General features: G+C 33.8%; 1 protein-coding gene across 7 annotated transcripts in view; it reads right to left on the bottom strand.

Annotated features, from left to right (window-relative positions):
- ppfibp1b (PPFIA binding protein 1b) overlaps positions 1-22,375 on the bottom strand; it is a 71,548-nt gene that overhangs the window by 29,978 nt on the left and 19,195 nt on the right. For 3 of the 7 annotated variants that reach the window (XM_056478084.1, XM_056478085.1, XM_056478086.1), the window contains exons 1-7: positions 14,565-14,752; positions 13,352-13,438; positions 12,834-12,947; positions 11,459-11,587; positions 2,668-2,760; positions 2,398-2,490; positions 585-702 (exon numbers count right to left, since the gene is read on the bottom strand). In XM_056478084.1, coding sequence (XP_056334059.1) covers positions 585-702; positions 2,398-2,490; positions 2,668-2,760; positions 11,459-11,587; positions 12,834-12,947; positions 13,352-13,438; positions 14,565-14,651 — 721 coding nt within the window. In that variant the 5' untranslated portion in view covers positions 14,652-14,752. Of the gene's footprint in view, positions 1-584; positions 703-2,397; positions 2,491-2,667; positions 2,761-11,458; positions 11,588-12,833; positions 12,948-13,351; positions 13,439-14,564; positions 14,771-17,593; positions 17,610-22,375 lie in introns of those variants that run through there. The other 4 variants (XM_056478089.1, XM_056478090.1, XM_056478087.1 and 1 more) reach the window with 4 other exon arrangements.

Consider the following 22,375-nt stretch of genomic DNA (forward strand, 5'->3'; position numbering starts at 1 on the left):
TTTAATCTGATTTGCAAACTTGTTTGAAGAACTAAATTAGCCAGAAATCAGTTATCAAGATTAAAAGATACAAGATCTGCCAAATCATCTTAGATCATTTAAGCGAGATACGAAGAATGGACCCCTGGAGGGGGAAATCTACAACAAACAAACATACAATATTTAAATATTTCAAGCTAATAAAAAACAAAAATAAAAACACACAAACCATATTGAGAAAAATTAACAGTGCAATAAATAAATAAACAAACAATCAAAATCACAAAATAATAAACTTATATAATAACATTACTAAATAAAAATTAAAGCTAAACTAAACCAACAAACAAAACAGGTAAAAACAGGGGAAAAAACGTAAACTAACAAAAAAAAAATCTAAATCAACAACAAAGATAAAATAAAATTAGAGGTTAAAATAATCGCTACTACTTAAGCTCCGCCTACTCCAGCATTTGTCTCAAATTAGTCAGTACAGAATCACATATACAGCATAATCACAAGACAGCACCAGGCCTGCAGGGCATGCTTGGACAGGCACCACTTTGATTATGGAGTGTGAATAAGTGCGTCTGTACGTGACCCACCTCTGTCAGTGCCGTCGAGGCCTGCAGGCGTTGAGGATCTGGAGCCGCTCTCATCCTGCAGCCTCCGCAGATCCACATCTCTGCCCTCCTGCTGCCTCCTCAATAAAACCAGCTCCTCCTGAACATTCAAAACACACACACACACAGATCTCACTGTGTTGAACCCACAGTTTGGACCACCAATGCTTTATAGGTCAAATACAACCAAAGCATGCTGTTACTAATTACTATCATAGAGTAACAATACACTCAGCATGCAAACTTTAAATTCTTCCTGATGGATAAACATAATGCATCAAACTAATGGCTAATGACAAGTATGATTATTTTTTTTATATTATTTATTATATTTTAGGCTAATTACAATATATTGGCATAATAGCAATCGTAATAACACATAAAAAAGAACTATTAATTATTATGATGATTAAAATTATTAATTATTATTTATTTATTACTAATTAAAGTATTACTACTACTACTACTACTACTAGTAGTAGTTTTTTATAAACAAAATGTAAATCAATAAACAATTTTTCAGATGTAATCATACAAAAAAGTAACAACAACCACAATAATAATTTATAAATAATAATTTTATACAATTTATGAATAACAATTAATAAATAATATCAAAATATAATATGTGACAAAACCACTGGCTTCCTATTTTTTAGCCCAAAATAATAATTATTTTATTTATATTATATTTTATTCTAACTTTTTTTATTTTATCATTTATAGCTATTATTTTTTTAACTATCTTTAGTTTATTCTAATAACACTATTATTACTTTTATTATTTTTATTTCAACTATTCAAGATTTATAACAAGAATCATCATTCACTCAAGAGCTCTAAGCATTGCTAATTAATTACTGAGAAGTTATTATTATTATATATTATATTTTATATTGATTACATTATATTTGCACAATAGCAATAATAACCTGTATAATAATAATAATAATAATAATAATAATAATAATAATGAAGTATAAATAATTATTATTATCAAGTCTATTGATTATTATTCATAACAATTATAACTACTAATATTATTAACACAACTACTACAATGATTTTAATAATAATAATAATAATAATAATAATAATAATAATAATAATAATAATAATAATAATAAATCAAAATATAATGCACCAATCTAGTGGTTTATTATTTTTATTATCAAAATCAAATTATTTAAACTAATAACTGTTATCATTATTATTATTATTATTATTATTATTATTATTATTATTACCTATGATCAGCATTCACTCAAGAGTTCAAAGCATTGCCAAGATGGGAGTTTACACACACAGACACACACTAGAGTAATGCAAACCTCACACAGAGCTGTTTGAAGCGTGCAGCGTAACAGTATGCTACAGTAGGAAGCAAGCGACCGAAATAGCTGCTCCTGCATTATAAGGCTGTCTCAGCTTAAACATCATGTAGAGCCTCGCACTAAAGCATACTTGTGGTTAATTAAACATGCTTAGATCTTATACTGGTGCCACTGCTTAGAGATTTAATGAGCAGCTTTTACATCACGATGAAAACTTCTGTCTTTGGTGTCTACATAGAGCTAAACGGAGAACTTTTAAGAGCATCTCTTGATACTCTAGTGACATAAGCAAAAAGAAACTAATTAAATAATGCATTAAGAACATATTTGAACTCTGGATGTTATTAAAACAGTTAATCCAAATGTGCATTTATTAAAAGTGGCAAAAAGCAAAAAATAATTAAGGAAAAAGGGTCTCTGGATCACAACCACAAGCACAAACCAGGCTGAGGTATGCAAACCTTGAGGGCCTCGATTTTTTGTTCCTTCCTCTGTTTCTCATACTGCATCTGGCCCATTTTCAGTTTCAGGCTAGAGAGTTTGGCCATTAGCGACTAGCAGCACAGAGGTTAGCCAAAGAGGAAAAAGGAAAATAGACACTTAAAGACAACAAGAAAGGTGAAAGGTTGTGCAAGAGAGATAAGAGCAGAAGAATAAACACTTGAGGATGAAAACAGAGAGTATTGTTATTTTCAGTAGCAAGGAGATATGAATATGGATATGATACTAACCTTAGTGGATTTCAATTTCTTTTCATACTGTAACCGTTCATTCTCCATCTCAGAAATGCGATATCTCAGTTCATTGATCTCCAAAATCAAACCCTAAAAAAAACAAAGGAAAAAATTCATCATTTTTTTATTGCCACATCAGCAACTTATGGTTATTTCATGGGAAGATTAATATAGAGAGGAACATATTATAATAATAACAACAACCTGCTACATCAATAAGAGCCAATAAAAAAAATGACATTAAAAACATGATTTTTTTTTAAGTCATAAGTTTTATGACTTAAATATTAGGTAACACTTTATTAAGTCACAATTTATGCTATTAACAAACCATTAAAGGCCACGTTTACACTGTCAGGTCTTGATGCCCAATTCCTATGTGTTCCCTATATCAGATTTTTTACCCGTCCGTTTACTCGTTCTTTTAATTGAGACCCATATTGTTTCATGTGTTTACACTTGGCATACAATTTATGACATTGCGCATGCGTAAAGGCGGGTTCTAGCATCTGTGCCACACTAGCCACGATGGAAGAAATTATCTTGCTTTTAGCTCTGCAAAATATGCGAAGCTCGCCCAACTTTAAAAAAACTTTGAGATGGAGGAGGAGGGAAAGGGCCGTCATTGCAGCTTGCGCCTATGGTTTATATATGGTGTCCTCCACCATTCAGAGGAATTTGTGGGTACGAGAGAGATCTCAGGTCTGGTGGGAGTAAATTGTGGCGGACTTTAATTAGGAGCAGTGGGTCCAAAATTTTAGAATGAGCACACACATACGCTCTTCCTTCTACGTCATTAAACCGTGGAGAAGTACCACAATGTCGCAAGTTTAATGACGTACAAAACGAAATGCCTCAATAAATCCGATCCGCCTGTTTACATGATAGTTGCATTGTCACATATCAGATTTATATCTGATTTATTTCCACATATGGATGCGGCCTGAAACCGATCTCTGAATATCCGAATGCATGCGTTTTTTGCGTTTACATGGTCATAGAACAGATCCGATCTGTATCGCATGAGCAAAAAATCAGAATTGGGTCACATTTAACTGGCAGTGTAAACGGGGCCCTAAGACTATATTAGCTCAATAAACTGCTAATTAGCATCTAATTAATGTTCAGAGATTACATTTTTTTAGGATAGGGGTTTGTAGAATAAAATCATACTTTATAACTACTAATTAATAATAGTAATTACTATTACTAACTGTTATTATCGCAATAATAGGTAGGTAACAAATTAGTTGGTAATAGCATGAATTGAGCCTTAAGCTAAAGTGTTACCAAAAATTCTTATTTGAGAGACATTTGAGAAAAAATATCTATTAAAGTACTCTCAGTCTAATATCCTTGTCCATTTGTCTTGAAAATTTCACATTCTAACAATATTTAATGGTGAAGGACGATTGGGTAAATTCTTTAAAATGCAAACAATCTCCACAGAATTCAAGCGTAAGACTAATTTAGGCAATGCAAGTTTTTTTTATACAGCAATGGTAATTCAGTGCTTTACATAAACAGGTATAAAAGAGACAAGTATAAGAAATAAAAACCAAAGAATCAAAATGATTAAAAACTGATTAAAATGTGTTAAAACAGGTTTTAAAGGAATAATAAAAGACCTCAGACTAATTTCTAAATAAATTCAAATAAAAAACAAAACAGTTTAAAATAAAATGATCATGGCCGTATTCCTAAACAACCTGGCTTTGAAAAGCTTCAAAGAGCAGCCTATTCACGTTTCAAATTATTTGTTTAGCAAACATACTAAGTATTCAACCTTTAGAAATGCTTTACGAGAGAAAAACAAGAATGTAGTGACAATCTTCTATTCAGCATTCAGGCCTTTCGGGACAGAGCTTTTTGTCAGGATGTCTAGCATTCAGTTGTGGATTTATGATTCAGTGAACAACAGAACTGCCTACAGTTGTAAATACTGCTTAAAAGAATCTAATCTGATATGTCCACTGAGCAGTGATCTGGAAACCGTAAGGACACATTTTTGGACTGTAGTTCAAATGTTTGGGGTCTGTAAGATTTGATGCTTTTATTCGGTGTTGTTGGATTAAATTGATAAAGAGACATCTCAAAAAAATTATTTTAAATAAATGCTAACGTTCTATTCATCAGAGAATCCTGAAACAATCTAGGGATGCAATGATTAACCGATTTCACTATTAAACGTGCTTTAATTTGTTACGGTTAATTATTTGTAAAGGCTTCTCAACACTGTTTCCGCACGGAACAAAACTGCTGCAACTAAACAAAGCCAACTGTGCACTAGTTCGAAGTTTCGAGCTTGTACACTGAGGCTAATACACACGCCCAATGGATTAACTATGGCTGAGGCTATTAACCAAGGGCGGTTCACATACTGTGTCTTTTGCGCACGCAAGTTCGTTATTAAATGGAGGAGTGTAGCTTTCGAGTGATATTGGGAGTGACGCTCTCACGCTTTCCAGGCACGCCTAGTTGAAAAAATCTTTCGAGTGCACCCCGAGTCACAGGACAACAACTGACCAGTGAGCTTCATACTTTGTATGGAATACACACAGTTTTTACTACAAAGAGAAAAAAAACTAAAGGAAAAAATACCAAACAGTTTTGTAATATAGTTGATCAAAAGTGCTTTCAGACAGAGGTTCAGCAGCCTTTGACTACATTTGTTCTTTTTAAAAGGGAAATACTTGGCTAATATGATCCTTAGATTAACATTAGACAAATACTTTTTTTTATTTTTATTTATTCATTCACTCGTTGTTCTGTAATTTATTTTCAGTGTAAAATTATATCTAATGTTTAAATGCCAAAAACTTTTTTCTCCTATTTTTAAGTCCAAAGAGAAATAGACTATTGTTTGTTTGTTTTTTATTATTTTGTGCTGTGTTTATTTACAGAGCGGCAATAAATAACACTTTAAAATATAAGGATATGTCATGTGATTTTGTAAACTAGTAGTATTTTGAAATTGATGAATGCATAATAATCGTGATAGCCATAAAACCGTGATTATTCCTCGGACTATAATCATACAATTAAAATCTATAATAGTTGCACCCCTAAAACAAACATCACTTTTTACAAAATATCAACACTGACAACAAATTCTAAAGGATTGTGTGACACTGAAGACAGGAGTAATGCTGCTAATAATTCAGTTTATCAAAACAAATTACATTTAAAATAAATTAAAAAAAAGAAAATAGTTATCTTAAATGGCAAAAATAGATCACATTTTTACTGTAATTTTAACAAATAAATAGGTAACTTTATTTTGATGGTCCATTTGAGTATTAGTAGACTGCTTAATATCTCCTGATACTGCTCCTTTAACAGACATTTAACTGACTTAAAGATACTTTACAAGTACATTTCAAACCCTACACTAAAACTTACACTAACCCGAACCCTAACCTAACAGTCTACTTATTATCTAATGAGAATTCGTTGCCATGTAGATGCAATGTAACTTAAATTCAACAAATGGACCATCAAAATTAAGTGTGACCAATAAATATAGCACTGGTGAGCATAAAATGCTTAACTTTATGAACATTTTTAATTATTTTATCTTAAACATTTTACATTTTCAGATTCAGTAATTCATACACACAGTACTGATAATGTTTTCAAAAATTAAAAATAGCTTATTATAGTCCCAGTCTTAAAAGGAAAAAAAAACAGGACATTTTAAGAAACAAAAGCAACCTGGAGCCTTGCTGAGACAGTAAATTATGTGGAAGTTAAATAACACCGGAAACAGCAGAAGTCATTTATATCTTTGACAAATTTGTTTACCAACCTAAACCAAAATCTAGTGATGGGTAGTTCTTAAATGATTAGAATAGTATGAATAGTTTTTGCAGACATAGATAAACAAGGAACAGACAGACAAACCCATCATGAAACAATAACCTGTGTAAAATGTAAAATAAAGCATGAAACAAGAGAAAATTGTGACATATAAGACATATGAGAGACAGCCATGGATGTAAAGAGAGAGAGAAAAAAAAAACTTACAAATCTTCAGAAATTAAACAACACTTCTTCATGATGTTTTAGAAAAAAAAAAAGACTGTATCCCACATTTTATCAAATTTCGCAGAGTTCCCAGAAGTGGTATATCTAATTCTTTGCAAATGTAAAGTGGAGGTGAGTCCGAGAAGGCAATCAGAAAAAGAGACCATACATTTCGGTTGAGAGTCTCCAGAAAATCTGACCAGCCAAAAATTGCTATCATTGGGTCAGGGAGTAAAACACAATCGAAAATCTTAGCAAAGATCTGAAATATTTCTAACCAAAAAAATCTGAATTTGAACACAGGACCAAAAAAGATGTGCTAAGGTATCCTCAGCAGCTTTACACTTGCCGCATGTGGGGGAAACTGAGAGATAGAATTTAGTAAGCTTGGTTTTAAACTAGTGAAGTCTGTGTAATTCTTTGTACTGAATAAGGTTGTGTCTAGAATTCACAAAACATGAATAAACGGATAAAAAGCATTGATCCCAATCAGTCTCAGAGATTAAAATCCTTAGGTCCCAAACGACTTTTAAATGAAGAGAACTAAAATCTGTTTTGTTTTAAAAGCATTAACAAATAAAGAGGTTAGGCCCCTCGCATTTGGAGAGTTTTAAAATAAATCAAATAATTCACCTTCTTAAGATAAAACATCAAAATCTGGAATATTTATACGGACATAGTTTCTGACCGGAAGGTACCTAAAAATAGTTCATTTTGAATTAATCTTTTATTTGACTCGAGAACGATGAGTCCTCTCAGGGTGTAATTCTTTCATTTGCGTACTCGCACGTTGTGCAGGTGGGTAGAAGATTAGTTCCTTTCGAGTCTTCTACCTGGTTTGAGTCGTTTGTTCATCACGTGAAAGACATAAGCCAATGATTTGCAGTCAGAGCCAGAAAAGAATATGATATGTTCATTTCTCGAGTCCTTGGGTTTGAGTCACCTCTTTAAATTCTGTCACATGATGAATGAAAACGACTCAACCTGAAGACTCGATAGGTGAACTAATCACGGGCCCTTTACACTCAGACTGTGTGTATTGGTTAAGCATATATGGGACTGCTGTATTATGTGAACGAACAACTCAAACTTGAAGATGTCAGCTGAGCCAATCATAGACAACAGACCCAGGTAAACAATGAATGATTGTTTTCTCTTTCTTATAGCATTCTAATTATGACTGTTTGTAGTTTGATCAACGTTTGGGCTAGTTGTAGATGTGTTTGGAAGCAACTCGTAACATTTTTGTGATATTTTGTTAAATTCAAATAAAGATTTGTTTATCCAGATTAAAGAATCTAATTAAAGATCTGAGAATTCTTGAGCAAACATGCAGTTGAGATGAGAATTATTGGCCACCCTTTGAATTTTCTTTTCTTTTTTAAAATATTTCCCAAATGATGTTTAACAGAGCAAGGACATTTACACAGTATGTCTGATAATATTTTTTCTCCTGGAGAAAGTCTTATTTGTTTTAATTTGGCTAGAAAAACAGCAGTTTTAAATTAGTTTAAAACATTTTAAGGTCAAAATTATTAGCCCCTTTAAGCTAATTTTTCTTCCGATAGTCTACAGAACAAACCATCGTTATACAATAACTAGCCTAATTACCCTAACCGGCCTAGTTAACCTAATTAACCTAGTTCAGTCTTTAAATGTCAATTTAAGCTGTATAGCAGTGTCTTGAAAAATAGATAGTAAAATATTATTTACTGTCATCATGGCAAAGATAAAATACATCAGTTATTAGAGATGAGTTATTAAAACTATTATGTTTAGAAATGTGTTGAAAAAATCTTCTCTCTGTTAAAGAGAAATTGGGGGAAAAAAATAAACAGGAGGGCTAATAATTCATTCATTCATTTGTGTTGTGTTTTATTTTCAATTATATATATTTATTTATTCTTTAATTATTTTATTTAATCATATGATCATTAGTCATTTATATAATTATATAATTTTATTGATTATTACTTCATGATTTGATTTGATTATTATGTCATTTTATTATGTTTTTATATTACTATTTTCTTATAATAATTATTATTTCCCATGTTGCTATAATCTTATGACTGTGCGGATTCAAGCGACACTTTTTTCCCAGAGTAAGCGATAAGAGAATGTCTCCATTTCAAGGTCTGTATTGTCTCTGGACAATGTTGTGAAGCAGTAGTTTTCCATTGCTGTTGCTTGTGCTATAACACTTGTTGGATTTTTCCTGGTCAGACAAAGTCTGAGCATTGAATCATACGCAACTCTTTCTATATAATTTTTACTTCGTCTCCTGCTTCTGTTCTTCCCTGGCTTTCTCAGAAAACTCCTTTGTTGGTAGGAGATTAATTCAGTTGAATACAGGTTAACAGGTTTGGGTAATGGGCGGCTCTGCTGGCTTGTTGTCTAGATACCCAGAGAAACATTTTCTGACAGGATCTGGCTTTGAGGGCTAGATCTTATTTATCTTGGATGGAGAGTGATCTAACAAAGTGAATAAGACTCAAATGTTGGTATAATTATCTGAACTATCACTAGTAGAGTCACAAACTTTAAAAACGTTTCTCCATTTGTTGATGTTGTCTGATTTGAGAATTCTTATTATATTGATAGCAGCTCTTGCTCAGCCTGCTATGGATAAAAATGAAAGCCACCCTGGACAACAAACCAGCTGGTTTGTAGTCTGTACGATAAGAGTCTGGAGACTGTATTTGGGCCATTTTGGCAGGAAGTGCATTTCTGAACCAAGAAAAGTGCTCAAATATGGTTTGTTGTTTTAATGCAACATTTATCTGAAAATAGATTCTGATAGAGTGGAAGAGGAAAATCATTAGGACTGGACTGTTTAGTTAGTCAATGACATTTTGATTAACTTCATAGTATATAAAAAAAACTTTTTAACGAATACAATAGTTTGATATGAGCACATCTGAGAAATAGTGGAGAACAGAAGGAGCTGCTGTGCGAAAAGGACATAAAACAGTTTGTCATGAACGCGATTCATTCATTCATTTATTTTTTTTTCAGCTTAGTCCCTTTATTAATCTGGGGTCATCACAGAGGAATAAACCGCCAACTTATCCAGTATATGTTTTACGCAGCGGATGTCCTTCCAGCTGCAACCAATCACTGGGAAACATCCATACACACTCATTCACACACATACACCCATTTACCCAATCCACCTATATCACGTTTTTGGACTTGTGGGGGAAACCAGAGCACCTAGTGGAAACCCACAGGAACACCAGCCGAGGCTTGAACCAGCGACCTTCTTGCTGTGAGGTGAATGTGCTACCCACTGCGCTACCGTGCAGCCCCCAAACACAAGTCATGCTAAATATTAAAGTATAGTTGTTACATCATGGGTCAGGCTTTTTATTGAAACTCACTGCTGGTCAAAAGTCTTAAATGGTTTTAAAGAAGTCTCTTCTGCTTAACCAATCCTGTATTTATTTCTATCAAAGTACAGCAAAAACAGTACAATGCATCATTACTCCAATAACATGATCCTTCAGAAAGCATTATAATATTTGGATTTGCAGTTTAATATTTGCAGTTTAAGAAACGTTTATTATTATTATCATTATTATTATCATTATCATCATCAAAATGTTTTAACAGTTGAGAAATTTTAAAGAATGGAATGATTTAAAGATTAGCTAAAATGCCTTTGTAACCATTCAAAAGCTTGGAGTGACTATAACATTTTAGTTAAGAAATTATTACTTTAAATAAAAAATAATGAATTATTAATAATCATTTATTGATAAAAAATAATAAAATAAAAATCACAGGAATAAATTAGATTTTAAAATCTATTCAAATAGAAGAGAGTTATTTTAAATAGTACAAATTTTTCAAAGTGGCACAGATTTCTCTGTTTTGGATCAAATACATTCAAGCTTGTGAGCTGAAGGGACACAGTAAAGTAACAATTGTAATGGGCTAATTAAAATACCTCAGTGAACTTACTGTTTTTGTTTTAGACTGTAATGTTTCAGTGTTGAGTGATTTTTACCATGTATGCTGGGCATTTCTGTAGTAATTAACTATATTTGCTTTTATAGCTTTTGATTTGAACATGGTTTCAAACATTTGGCAGGAGGTAAAAAGATCAAACTAAAACAAATACAGATTTTTTTTTTATCCCCCCCCCCCCCAAAAAAATACTTAGATGTATACTGTATGTTGCAATGTAGCCAGAAAATAGTGATATCATTTTCTGGCCATATCACCCAGCCCAAAAATCCATTCCAATGGATCCCAACACCCTCTAAGTGAAGACCCTTTATACTCCCATACAACCACATGGGCACCTAGTCTTTAGTGGTAATAACTACTTTCTAGAAAGAAAAGAGGCCACCCAAAGCCAATTTTTGGAGAGGAAATGGTATCTGGTAAAGGCTGTTTTTTGCATTTGTCCAGACAGCAAACAAAGCAGACTGCAGTTCAAACCCCAGCATTCCAGTGCACTGGAACAGATCGCTATACCACAGCATGACGTGATTGGTAGATGTCCGAGCGCATTGTTGAATGAAAGTCTTTCTGCTTCAGGCTTGTACAGAAACAAAAGGTTGGCTATACTGCAGAATCACGACTGTAAACAAACGTTCAAGCCATTTTTCAGGCAAACTGCAATATGCTAAACAAAAGAGCTCTGTGCACCAACGGCGGAATCACAAATTAATTAATGACTAGCATTACAGCCATTGACATTTTCAAACAAAGATGTGATTACATAATTGTTTCCCTTGTGCATGTTTCTTACCTCATTTCCGAATCTCTCGTCAAAATCCAGTCTCTCTTTATCCATGGCTGCTAACTTCAGTTTCAAATTGGACACTTCTGCCATTAGCTCCAGCTTTTGAGCCTCCAGCGCTGACCTGCACAGGAGCTCCTTGGAACAAAAGTTCAAAAAAGTACATGTTGAAGTATGAACAAAGGAAATATACTCATCGGCCACTTTATTAGGTACACCTGTCCAACTGCACGTTAATGCAAATTTCTAATCAGCCAATCACATGGCAGCAACACAATGCCTTTACACATGCTGACATAGTCAGTTCAAACCGAGCATCACAATGGGGAAGAGAGGTGATTTAAGTGACTTTGAACATGGCATAATTGTTGGTGCCAGACAGGCTCCTGGCGCAAAGGACTTGTTGATGCCAGAGAAGAATGGACAGACTGGTTTGAGCGGATAAAAAGGCAACAGTAACTCAAATAACCACTCGTTACAACTGAGGTAATGCAGAAGAGCATCTCTGAATGCACAACACGTCCAACCTTGAGGCAGCAGAAGACCACATCGGGTGCCACTGCTGTCAGCTAAGAACAGGAAACTGGGGCTACAGTTCGCACAGGCTCACCACAATTAGACAATAGATGATTGGAAAAACGTTGCCTGGCCTGATGAATCTCGATTTCTGCTGCGGCATTCAGATGGTAGGGTCAGAATATGGCATCAACAACATGAAAGTATGGTTCTATCCTGCCTTGCATCTACGGTTAAGGCTGGTGGTAGTGGTGGTGGTGTAATAGTGTGGGGAATATTTTCTTGACACACTTTGGGCCTATTAGAACAAACTGAGCATTGTTTCAATGCCATAGCCTACCTGAGTATTGTTGCTGACCATGTCCATCCCTTTATGACCAAAATGTACCCATCTTCTGATGGCTACTCCCAGCGGGATAATGCACCATGTTCAAGTGCGAATCATCTCAGACTGGTTTCCTGAACAAGACAATGAGTTCACTGTACTCAAATGGCCTCCACAGTCACCAGAGCTCAAACCAATAGAGCACCTTTGGGATGTGGTGGAATGGGAAATTCGCATAATGGAAGTGCAGCCAACAAATCTGCAACAACTGCGTGATTCATGTCAATATGGACCACAATCTCTGAGGAATATTTCCAGTAACTTGTTAAGCAAAGGATTAAGAAAGTTACTGAAGGCAAAAAGGGGGTCCAACGCTGTACTACTGAGGTGTACCCAATAAAGTGGCCAGTGAGTGTATTTATAGAGATGAATTTTATGGGCTATTTGCATGTACTTGTCGTATAGTGTAGTGAAGGGCAGAAAATCAGCTCCATTGTGCAGAATGAACATAATTTTATCTTCACTAAATATTTCTGGACTCACCTGCTGTAACATTTCTTCAGTGGCGTTTAGTTTTTCACGGTGTTCATCTAGGCACAGGTCTAGGTCCCTTATCTTTTCTCCCTGTGCATCCACTTGATCCGTCAAAACACTCACCTTTAATAAGCAATGAGCATTTAACTTACGCCTTATTTATTTGCTTATCTGCAGTACTGTTCATACATTCGGGGTCAGTAAGATTTTAAGAAGAGAACATTTTTAGTTAGCAATGTTGTCATTTTATTCAAAACATTAAGTCAATTTTTTATTTATAGTATTAGTAAAACGTTTATTATTTATTCTTGATCAGTTCTCCAGAAAAATAATAAATCACAATTTCTGATGGATCATGTGAGACCATTGTTAAAGGTCTGCTAAGAATTTCGCACTGCCATCACGTAAATAAAGTAAGTTTTAAACTGGCTTAGAAAATAAAATGAAAATAAAAAAATGAATAGGATAAAAATATATAGACCCCAAATGTTTGATTGTCTTGTATGTGCATGTATATTAAAAATTACCTGAAGCACAAGGGATTCTTTATCACTTTCAAGACGATTAAGTCTGTCCTGGTAAACATCACCGGTGATGGAAATGTGTCCATTTGACTGTGCCAAATACCAAAACATAAATATATATTAGAAGATAATATATTATCATCTGAAATCCAACATAAGACATTTCAAAACAAAAAAAAAAAACAAAAAAATCTAACAGAAAAAAACCTATAAGTTATTTTTCAAGTCCATAACACTAAGAAAAACAGGGTCACTTGTAATTCAAGGTTTTCATGCACCATTTATTGTGCCGGCTAAACGTTAGCATTGGGTGAATGAACATAAACTCCATATAAATTGTCCAAATATGGTATTATTTGTTAACTTTCACTTGGCAGTTGTTCAGTCTGTCTCAAGTCACACAAGAATAATGTTTCTTGGATCTGCTGTAACATATCATAAGAGAATGGGAAAACTTCTTAATATGCAGCAGTCTTAATATGGAAAGACCTAATAATTCAAAGATGATTTGTTTCATTAATTTGTTTAGGTTAAGTGGTTGTAAGCAATTTATTTTGGCTGAATTTAAACAAACAAATTAAGCTGAACTTTACTAAATTTAATTTGTTTGTATAAATTCAACACTCTTTGGTTTTGTATTCAACATTGCAGTCATTTTTTCAGTGTATGGTGCTTAACATTGGGCTATTATAGCGAACTAAAACTAAAAACAAAAACTATAAAACATACATTTTTGCATGAAATAAAATAAAAATAAAACTACAAAATAAATATTATAGTTCTAATTATATTACAAATTTTTTATTAACTATACAGATATTCAACAGCAAAAAAGTCAAAAAACACAACAAATGACAAAATCAAAAAACTATTAACTACCTAATTCGACTGAAATAAAAAGACAACTATTGATCATACAATAATAACACCGATTATACTATACATGCAAACAGATTTAAAAAAAAAAATGCTATCATAACTAAAATGATCCCCTCAGACCTAACAATAACTACATATACAGAAAATACCTCTAATGCTTCGAGCACTTTTGACTCTGACTAAAAGACGCTACATGCTTTTTGACTACTATAAATATAAGAGGTATAAAAATAACCATGTGCTTCCTCTCAACATGACAACATGTAGTATGTTAGCTGATGTTCATGTCTAGAGTAGACGCGGTGAATTCCAGGGTTGTGGAATGTGGTTTACGCACCAGGTGACCATGCAGCCACTCCACCAAACTGTCTGCGGTGGAGTCTGGGATCTGGCAACGCAAGCTCTCTCTCTCTTCAGTCTCCATGAGCTCCAGAATGCCCCTCAGGTCTTCCAGTAAGTTTAGCGCTCGCAGGCTTCCTATGAAGGGCGATGTAGGGGACTGACAGTCAAAGATGCCGTTGGAGTAGTCCAGAGCCTTGGAGCCTGAGTGCCAAAAATGGATGAAAGGTATTAAAAAGGTATTTTATTGTGTTTTATAAGTTCTAGGTTTAGTTTTTTTTTTATTTCTGAATAACTAAAGTCTAATTTGTTTCTCACCTCTTCCCTATCCTAGCTTTTATTTTTAATGTCAGATTCATTGTTTTAGCAGCACTTCTCTTTATGATTTGCTTGATGCCTTCTGTATAAGTCTATTTGGATTAAAGAAGTGGTTCACTACAATATCATATTTCAAACTTTTGTTGATGTGTAACGTAGTAGTGTGAACATAAACAACATCTCTAATTGTAAGATGCTCAAAGTTCAATGCAAAGGAAGACAGTGGCTTTTACAGAGTTAGCCTAGCAAAGCCTACAGCAAACAAAGTTTGGGGACTACAAAAAAATACATTGGGTTGGTGGGATCTCAAACACTTTAGGTTATGCGCATTCGCCACACGTATACACCCTGCGCAGTGAAGAGGTGTGGCCAGAGGTGCTGTAATGTTATAGAAGAGAAAGCTAAAATGCCCCAAACGCTGCTTTTCCACAGAGCTCATTCTGTTTCTCTATTTAGGCTTTCAAAGGACACGGCACAAAGAGAAGTGATCACAATTTAATTTTAATTATGTTCTTGAGAATTATAAAATATATATAGCTAGCATTTGACAAAGAGCAGCTCTCCAGAATCTCTCCCAGTTCAGTGCTGGATTCGGTTTAAAACTCCTCAAAGGAGCAGCTTTCAACCATAATAGCAGAAGCTGTGGATTGTGAGCCACAACCTGCAAGTATTTTTATTTGTTAAAATGTATCTATTTCATGCACTGTGTTAATGGTATGCTGTAGCAAGGACGTAAACAATGAGAAATGCTGTTTAGCACTGTTTAACATTTAGCTACAAACTTATATTTCTGTCTGATTCAGGCTCATATGGCTAACAGCTACTCTGACTGACAGTATTTACAGAGCCGATCCACGAGTCACAGCACATTATGTTAGCTGACCAATAAGAGCCTCTTGAGGACGGGCCTTTCGGAGGAACTAGAAAACATGACGTCGTTTTCATGTTAGCTGTGTAGCTGTATATAGTTAAAGATATGAAAAAATAATGTGATTTTTTTTTTTACAAATGAAGCATGAGCACACATTGCTTGCATCTTATAAACACAACCACACCTTAAAAATACACTCTGGACCAACCCTTTAAAGTGCTTGCTAAATGACTAAATGTGAAGTAAATGTAACTACAGCCACATTACAAATCTTATAAGTTACATTTTCAAACTTATGCAAATTTGGCATTCTACAATAAATATTTGTGAATAAATTGAGCAAAAAAAATCCTTACTTTCAGATAAGTTACTTACTGAATAAAAATTTGATGATTCAAATGAGTGCATACACATACATGCATTCTATACCTAATCTGCTACTTTTTATAGTACAACCTTGGGTGATGTTCCAAGCAAGCCGTACTGTTACTAAAATGTGATGTATTCACATTGCTGACCACCGATTGGTCCGAGAGAATCATTACTACTAACATCGCTGAATTTACAAATGGAGACAGCAAACTTGCTATACTTAAATAGTCAGCAGCAGCCAAAACCCTAAAACGGGAGAATCATGATCAATAGAAAAGGTCCAGACGTTCCTCTCCAAAACAACCTGAAATGAAAATGTTTTTTTAGAAAGTCACAGCAGTAGAAGTGGCACAACTATAGTCAAAATCCCACCCACTGTATAAATGGTACTAAACTGCTGTGGAAATGCAAATCGAGCCAAGCTAAACTTAGATGAATTGAGCCGAATCGTATCATACCAGGTGTGCAGTGGAAAAAAGTTTTGGTTTTTATATTTCTTTCCATGTGACATCCCAAAATTGTGTTTAGCTAGATTTTAGCACACTGAATGCATGAGCTTTTGAATGAAAAAGTGCTGCATGAAGGTTAAACTGGTAATCTTGATTACTGTGGTCAAAAGAATTATCACACTGTTGCCATTTAAGAATTTTACATGCGCATTTCATCAGAATTAGTTTGCATTTTCACCTATAAATGCAAATCAAGAGAAACTTTTATGATCTAGTTTTTGATTTATTATAGACTATTAATAACCATATTAATTAACATTTTCTACATTATGAAAACTGCTAAGTGACCTCTCTCAAACATAAAGTGTGTGCGAATGTTTATCAGATCACACATATAAAGAGAAACACTGGTCAGAAAATTAATCCTTTTATAAAAATCTCCTTTCGTCATACATCTTGATAATAAGTAAAAAATATTTGGTAAATTTAAATACAAAATAAGATATTAAATGTATTATGCAAATCTTTTAAAAGAGTGAACATTTTAAATTGAGCAATCATTACAATTATCATGTACTGGTAAAGGATAGCATGACCTTATACCAAAGCATGCTGTGGGCGAATAACCATCATGTCCTGAAATCAGAATCAGGCCAGAGTAAATGCTTTAATTGCTCAAGAAATCATGTGATCAGACAGGCGACTCCAACTTCAAATGTCAGCCTTATAATAAAGCAGTGATGCATTACTTCACATGACAGATCACTTTGTTCGCGTGCTAAAATCTGTCCAATTTTACTCTCTGTAAGGTTTGAGAAAATCAGACATTTGTTTTTGTACCACTGCTGACCATTTATAATCTCAATAGAATAACAGAATCACCACTGTAGTGAATTGTTTTATCAGATTTAAACATGGAGTGACAGTTGCGTTGTATATAGAAAGGATGATCAGGACAATGTTTTATTGCAAGCGCTGAAAAGCCTGCATGAGTCATAGCATAGGTAATAATTTTACCTGCTATGATACCATCCATTTTGCTCCAAGGCGGCTGCCAACATGTCATGGCATCAGACATCATCTTGTTAGCTCTGTTAATCCTGCACAAAGGGAAAACAGTAAAACAAATATTATTAGAAGTTTTAATATTTATAAAATTGTATGTATATGTATTTATGTATGTATTGTATCATCTTTGCATCAAATTAGAAAAAACTAATTACCGCGTGTGTGAGGTGTTCTAATGCAGTGTCTACAGGCAGGACAGTAAATTTGACATTATTCTCTCTCTAGCTGCCGTTTATGAGTCTCCACACAATTTTTGTCCTTTTTTCTGAAAGTCTTGCTCTCGAGTTTTTCTTTTATTATTTCAGCAAATGTGATTGTAAAAAAAAAATTTGTTGTACTTTCCCATTCACTGTGGTCTAATTTTACTCAACTATGACAGCCCTTTCTGCTACACTTCAAAAAAATTAAGTAAATAAAATCCTGTTGCCTACATTTTTTTAGTTGACTCCAATCAACTTTTCTAGTCATCTGAACTTACTCATAAAATATGACAATAAACCTGATTAACTACTGTCTCAAGTTGAAGTAGCATAAAACATTGTTGTCATGAGTTTGTTCATAATTGTTTTTACAGTGTACTGACAAACACAGATAAAAAGGGGCCATATCCTAACACTCAATGTTTTTTCACAGTATCGGACAGGCTTAGTTGCTATAGCTATATTTTAGGCATGGGATTATAAGATTCTGACGGTATGATAATCTTAAATCACGGTTATTGTGATTACTGCTCTAAAATATATTCTTTAAAAATGTCTGGGTAAAAAAACAAAAACCTTTTGCCCAATTAAACACAATATATTTTATTTTGAGAAACATTTATAATATTTTGGAGCAGTAAACATGTCAACCTAAATAATTCAAATGAATCATTGACATCTGCTGTCTTCAAAAACATAGATTTATTTACAATTTTAAACAGCATCTTTTGATATATTTTCTGCTGGAGATATTGTTGTCCTAAAAGACTAAAACAAAATGTAAATAAAAAAATCTTACACATACATTAGGAACGGTTTTACAGAATATTTTGGTGGTATTAAAACCCTGGCGTTTCCAAAACGCGTTATACATTGAAAACGGTTATCGTCCCATGCCTACTATATTTAAATGATCATTTAATATTGACATTTTAAACCATTTCATACTTCGTTTAGAATTAAACAGTTCAATGCTAAAAAAAGATGATATGAGCACAGAAACTGATGTTCAAGAAGTAGGTTTTATGTTCGGTCAATTAAGTGTGTAACTACAATTGTGATGTTATCTGTGTGTGCTTTCTAACAAAATATAATGATTTGTTCAGTAGGCCGAAAGCAATTTGTTTTTAAAATGAGAAAGAAATCTGAACACGTCATGCATTTTTGACCTCCGGAAATGGTTTTGAGTAGACAACCACAAAACACTTTATTTTTAGCCATATTTATCCATCAAAATATTGTATTGAAATATGTATTGAAAATTCATTCTCAAGACAAGCGAACAAAGTATGAATTTCATTGTAATAGTGACAATGAAGCTCGTGCAGCTTTAAAAATTTTACCTTAACACCAGGTATAATCAGCAAATGTGATATCAAAACTATACTTCTAAATCTTGTATGGAGCAGTGTTTTCATTCTGGATGGGGTCTCCCTGTGGTGGGTTCCTTTGGGGAAAGGTTGGCTGGTTCTACAGCTTGCTGCTGTTTCCCGGGTAACACAGTCAAGCTCCAACCATTAGCCACAGATTTTAAAGAATAAACTGAGCCATTTATTTCAATTATTGGCACAGTGCTTGTGTTGCTGCTGGGCACACTGGGTACTTTGTTGGGGACTTGCGGGACACGTTGTTAGGCCTTGCTGGCTCGTGGCCCGAGAACACAGCAGAGGCATTCTTTCAGTTTTAATCCTGAAAACAAGGAGGTGAAGAGACACCCTGACATGTTCTGATATCCCATCCACCACTGTTGATGATCATGCTGTCATGATGCACTTACTAACATAATAAGTCAATGGTTAAATTCAATCTAAACATAGACTGAAAATAGGGAAAGGTGAGTTCTCATAGGACTGTTTTTTGACCAAAGAGGCTTGTGATGAATAAAAGACCTATGTTTTCCAACCATCTGAAAAAAAATACAGCTGGGAAAATAAGTATTGAACACGTCACCATTTTTCTCAGAAAACATATTTCTAAGGTGCCCGTTGAATTGAAACTTTCACCGGATGTTGGTAATAACTAAAGAAATCCATATGCAAAGAATGAACGAATCTAATTAGTTTACAAATGAAGTTATGTGCAAAAAATGAAATGACACAGGGAAAAAGTATTGAACACACAAAGAAAGGGATGTGCAGAAAGGCAGTGAAGCCCAGACAGCAGCTGAAATCTGTCAGAAGTTATTTAGCAACGCTCTGCCCTTCATCAGTGTAAATTAATATAGCTGCTTACATCTACATTAGCAAGATGAAGGTGAAACCAGGGTGGACATTTCAGAAAAACAAAATTAATAAATTAATTTAAAAAATTATAATAATAATAATAAATAAAAATCACACCTGAGCATTTCATTTGACTTCCTTCTCCACATGAGGGTCATCTTTAAGTGGCCATCATTAATAAATGCCTTTTATTTATGTTAATATATTACAGTAGTTCAGTACTTCTGCTTTGTTCAGTACTGTTTTGTTTTATTTTTATGTTTGTATTGTTTGGGTTTTTACCAAAATCTGGTTCAATTCCATGTCAACAGCACCTTTAGAAATATTATTCCCAGGAAAAACATGGCGTGTTTAATACTTTTTTTTTCCCCGCTGTATAAAACAAACGAGCAATATTAAACTACTACTTTAAAATAATTTGAATATATTCTACCTCCCAGACCTATATTGCATTATTAACATTCTCAATGTTATTACTTGGTAATAGTTAATATTAACTATTTTGCAATCTAATAAATCAATTGATCAAATTTAGTATTTTTATATACTTTAAAAGTTATTCCTGCGATTACTATAGATGACTTTAGTCTTTTTACCTTGAAAAGCATTTGTGCATTTTTGGAGAATGAAAACAAAATAATCTGCAAAGCAATGTTTTGAATATTTTGAATGAAAAGAAGCGAATAAAAGAACAAAAAAGAGCCGCATTTATTTGAAATATTTAGTACATTACTGAATTGATGCATCTGATGTGACCTTCCAAACCAAAAATATTAATTTCTTTAAAGAAATCCAAAGCAAGTATGCTGAAATGGCGAGCACTTCAAAACAAAATCAAATCATGTCACTATGGTTATAGGCTTTACACTAGACAGTTATTAATATCTGTATGCACAAGCTGATTTAAGAGTCTCGCCTTTATTAATCATCAATCAATCATAAACATTTATTGTTTGAACGTTGTTATTCTGTCAGAAAGTGAAACACTTTTCTCTGAGGAGTATTCAAAAACACCATGACTTCAAGGTCAGTGTAAACTAATGAGCTTCACAAACTGAACAGCTTAGCCATTACAATAACAAACCTTGGATCTAAACCCCAAACTATTATGGAGAGTTCCAAGCCAAAACCTTGTGTGGAGACTCATGTTATGTCTGGGAAAGCTGTATACCCAAACATCCAACTGGTCACGTTCACACTTGGTGAATTTTTTTCCTGCATGTTCTAAACAATTCTATCTACCTTAATAACACCCTTGAGAGTGCAAATACAGAACACTCCTCTCTGTGTGGAAAATGTTTTAATTTGAGCCAACATTATTTTGAGCGTTAAGTCAATCTAAGCACAGGTTGCTTTGCATTGCAGATTTTTGCATGGCTGGAATTTCCTCTCATGGCGGGAACATGGTGGATTTCAGCCTGCGAAAAGCGATAACGCATTCTTTATGAAGCTCATATTTCCTCTCTCAATCATATAAAGACTCTGGGTTCAGATCTATCAACATCAAGATGGTTTATGCATGTGCAATAACAGCATGCTGTCAACCAGCCAAGTGACTACACTGGTAATTCTTCAAAACCACAGACAAAGGAAAATCTTGAATAATGTGCTTTAACAATGCTTGGAACAAATCATAAAGAAATCATGCCAATAATGACATTAAGTGAAGGAACTAGGAATGTGACGTGAAGCCTGACTGTGTGGAAACATTTTTCTAGTCTCACAGGACGGAAAGGAAACAGTCTTTTAACATAAACTATTAGTATTTTTACTGTTCCTTGAAATGGGTTGAAGTGTGAGAAAATTATGCTATTAAATAAATTACCTTATGTCATTCCAGACCTTCGATCACCTTTGGAATTGGTATTTTAGATGAAGAACTGAGAACTCTGAGAACTCCTTTAACCTCTATATACAGCAATGGTCCTAACGCACCCAAAGAAAGGTACCAAAAATAATCCTCAAAACAGACCATACCTTTATTTTTTCTGTCTGAATATTATGAAGTATCCCATATTGCAATTTGTGGAATACGCAAAGTCATATCGCAGAATAGTTTATAGCATTTGGGCACAAGGAATTATCACATTTGTAGCTTTACCAAAGAATAATAGTGTTTACTTATTTACACAATGAAGAATATGCAGATTGATTGTTTTATTTCTATGCTGTTAGACTCCTTCATTTGTATTTTTTTCTCTGACTTACTTATATCTTCTTGTAATTTGTTTATTATATTTTAATCACTCCCCTAAAAATCCTCCCAATCAATATCAAATTATTCATTAAGTTATCTTGTGAAAAAAAAT

Source organism: Danio aesculapii, chromosome 18 (genome assembly GCF_903798145.1).
Source record: "Danio aesculapii chromosome 18, fDanAes4.1, whole genome shotgun sequence".
In the NCBI taxonomy this organism is placed as follows: Eukaryota; Metazoa; Chordata; class Actinopteri; order Cypriniformes; family Danionidae; genus Danio; species Danio aesculapii.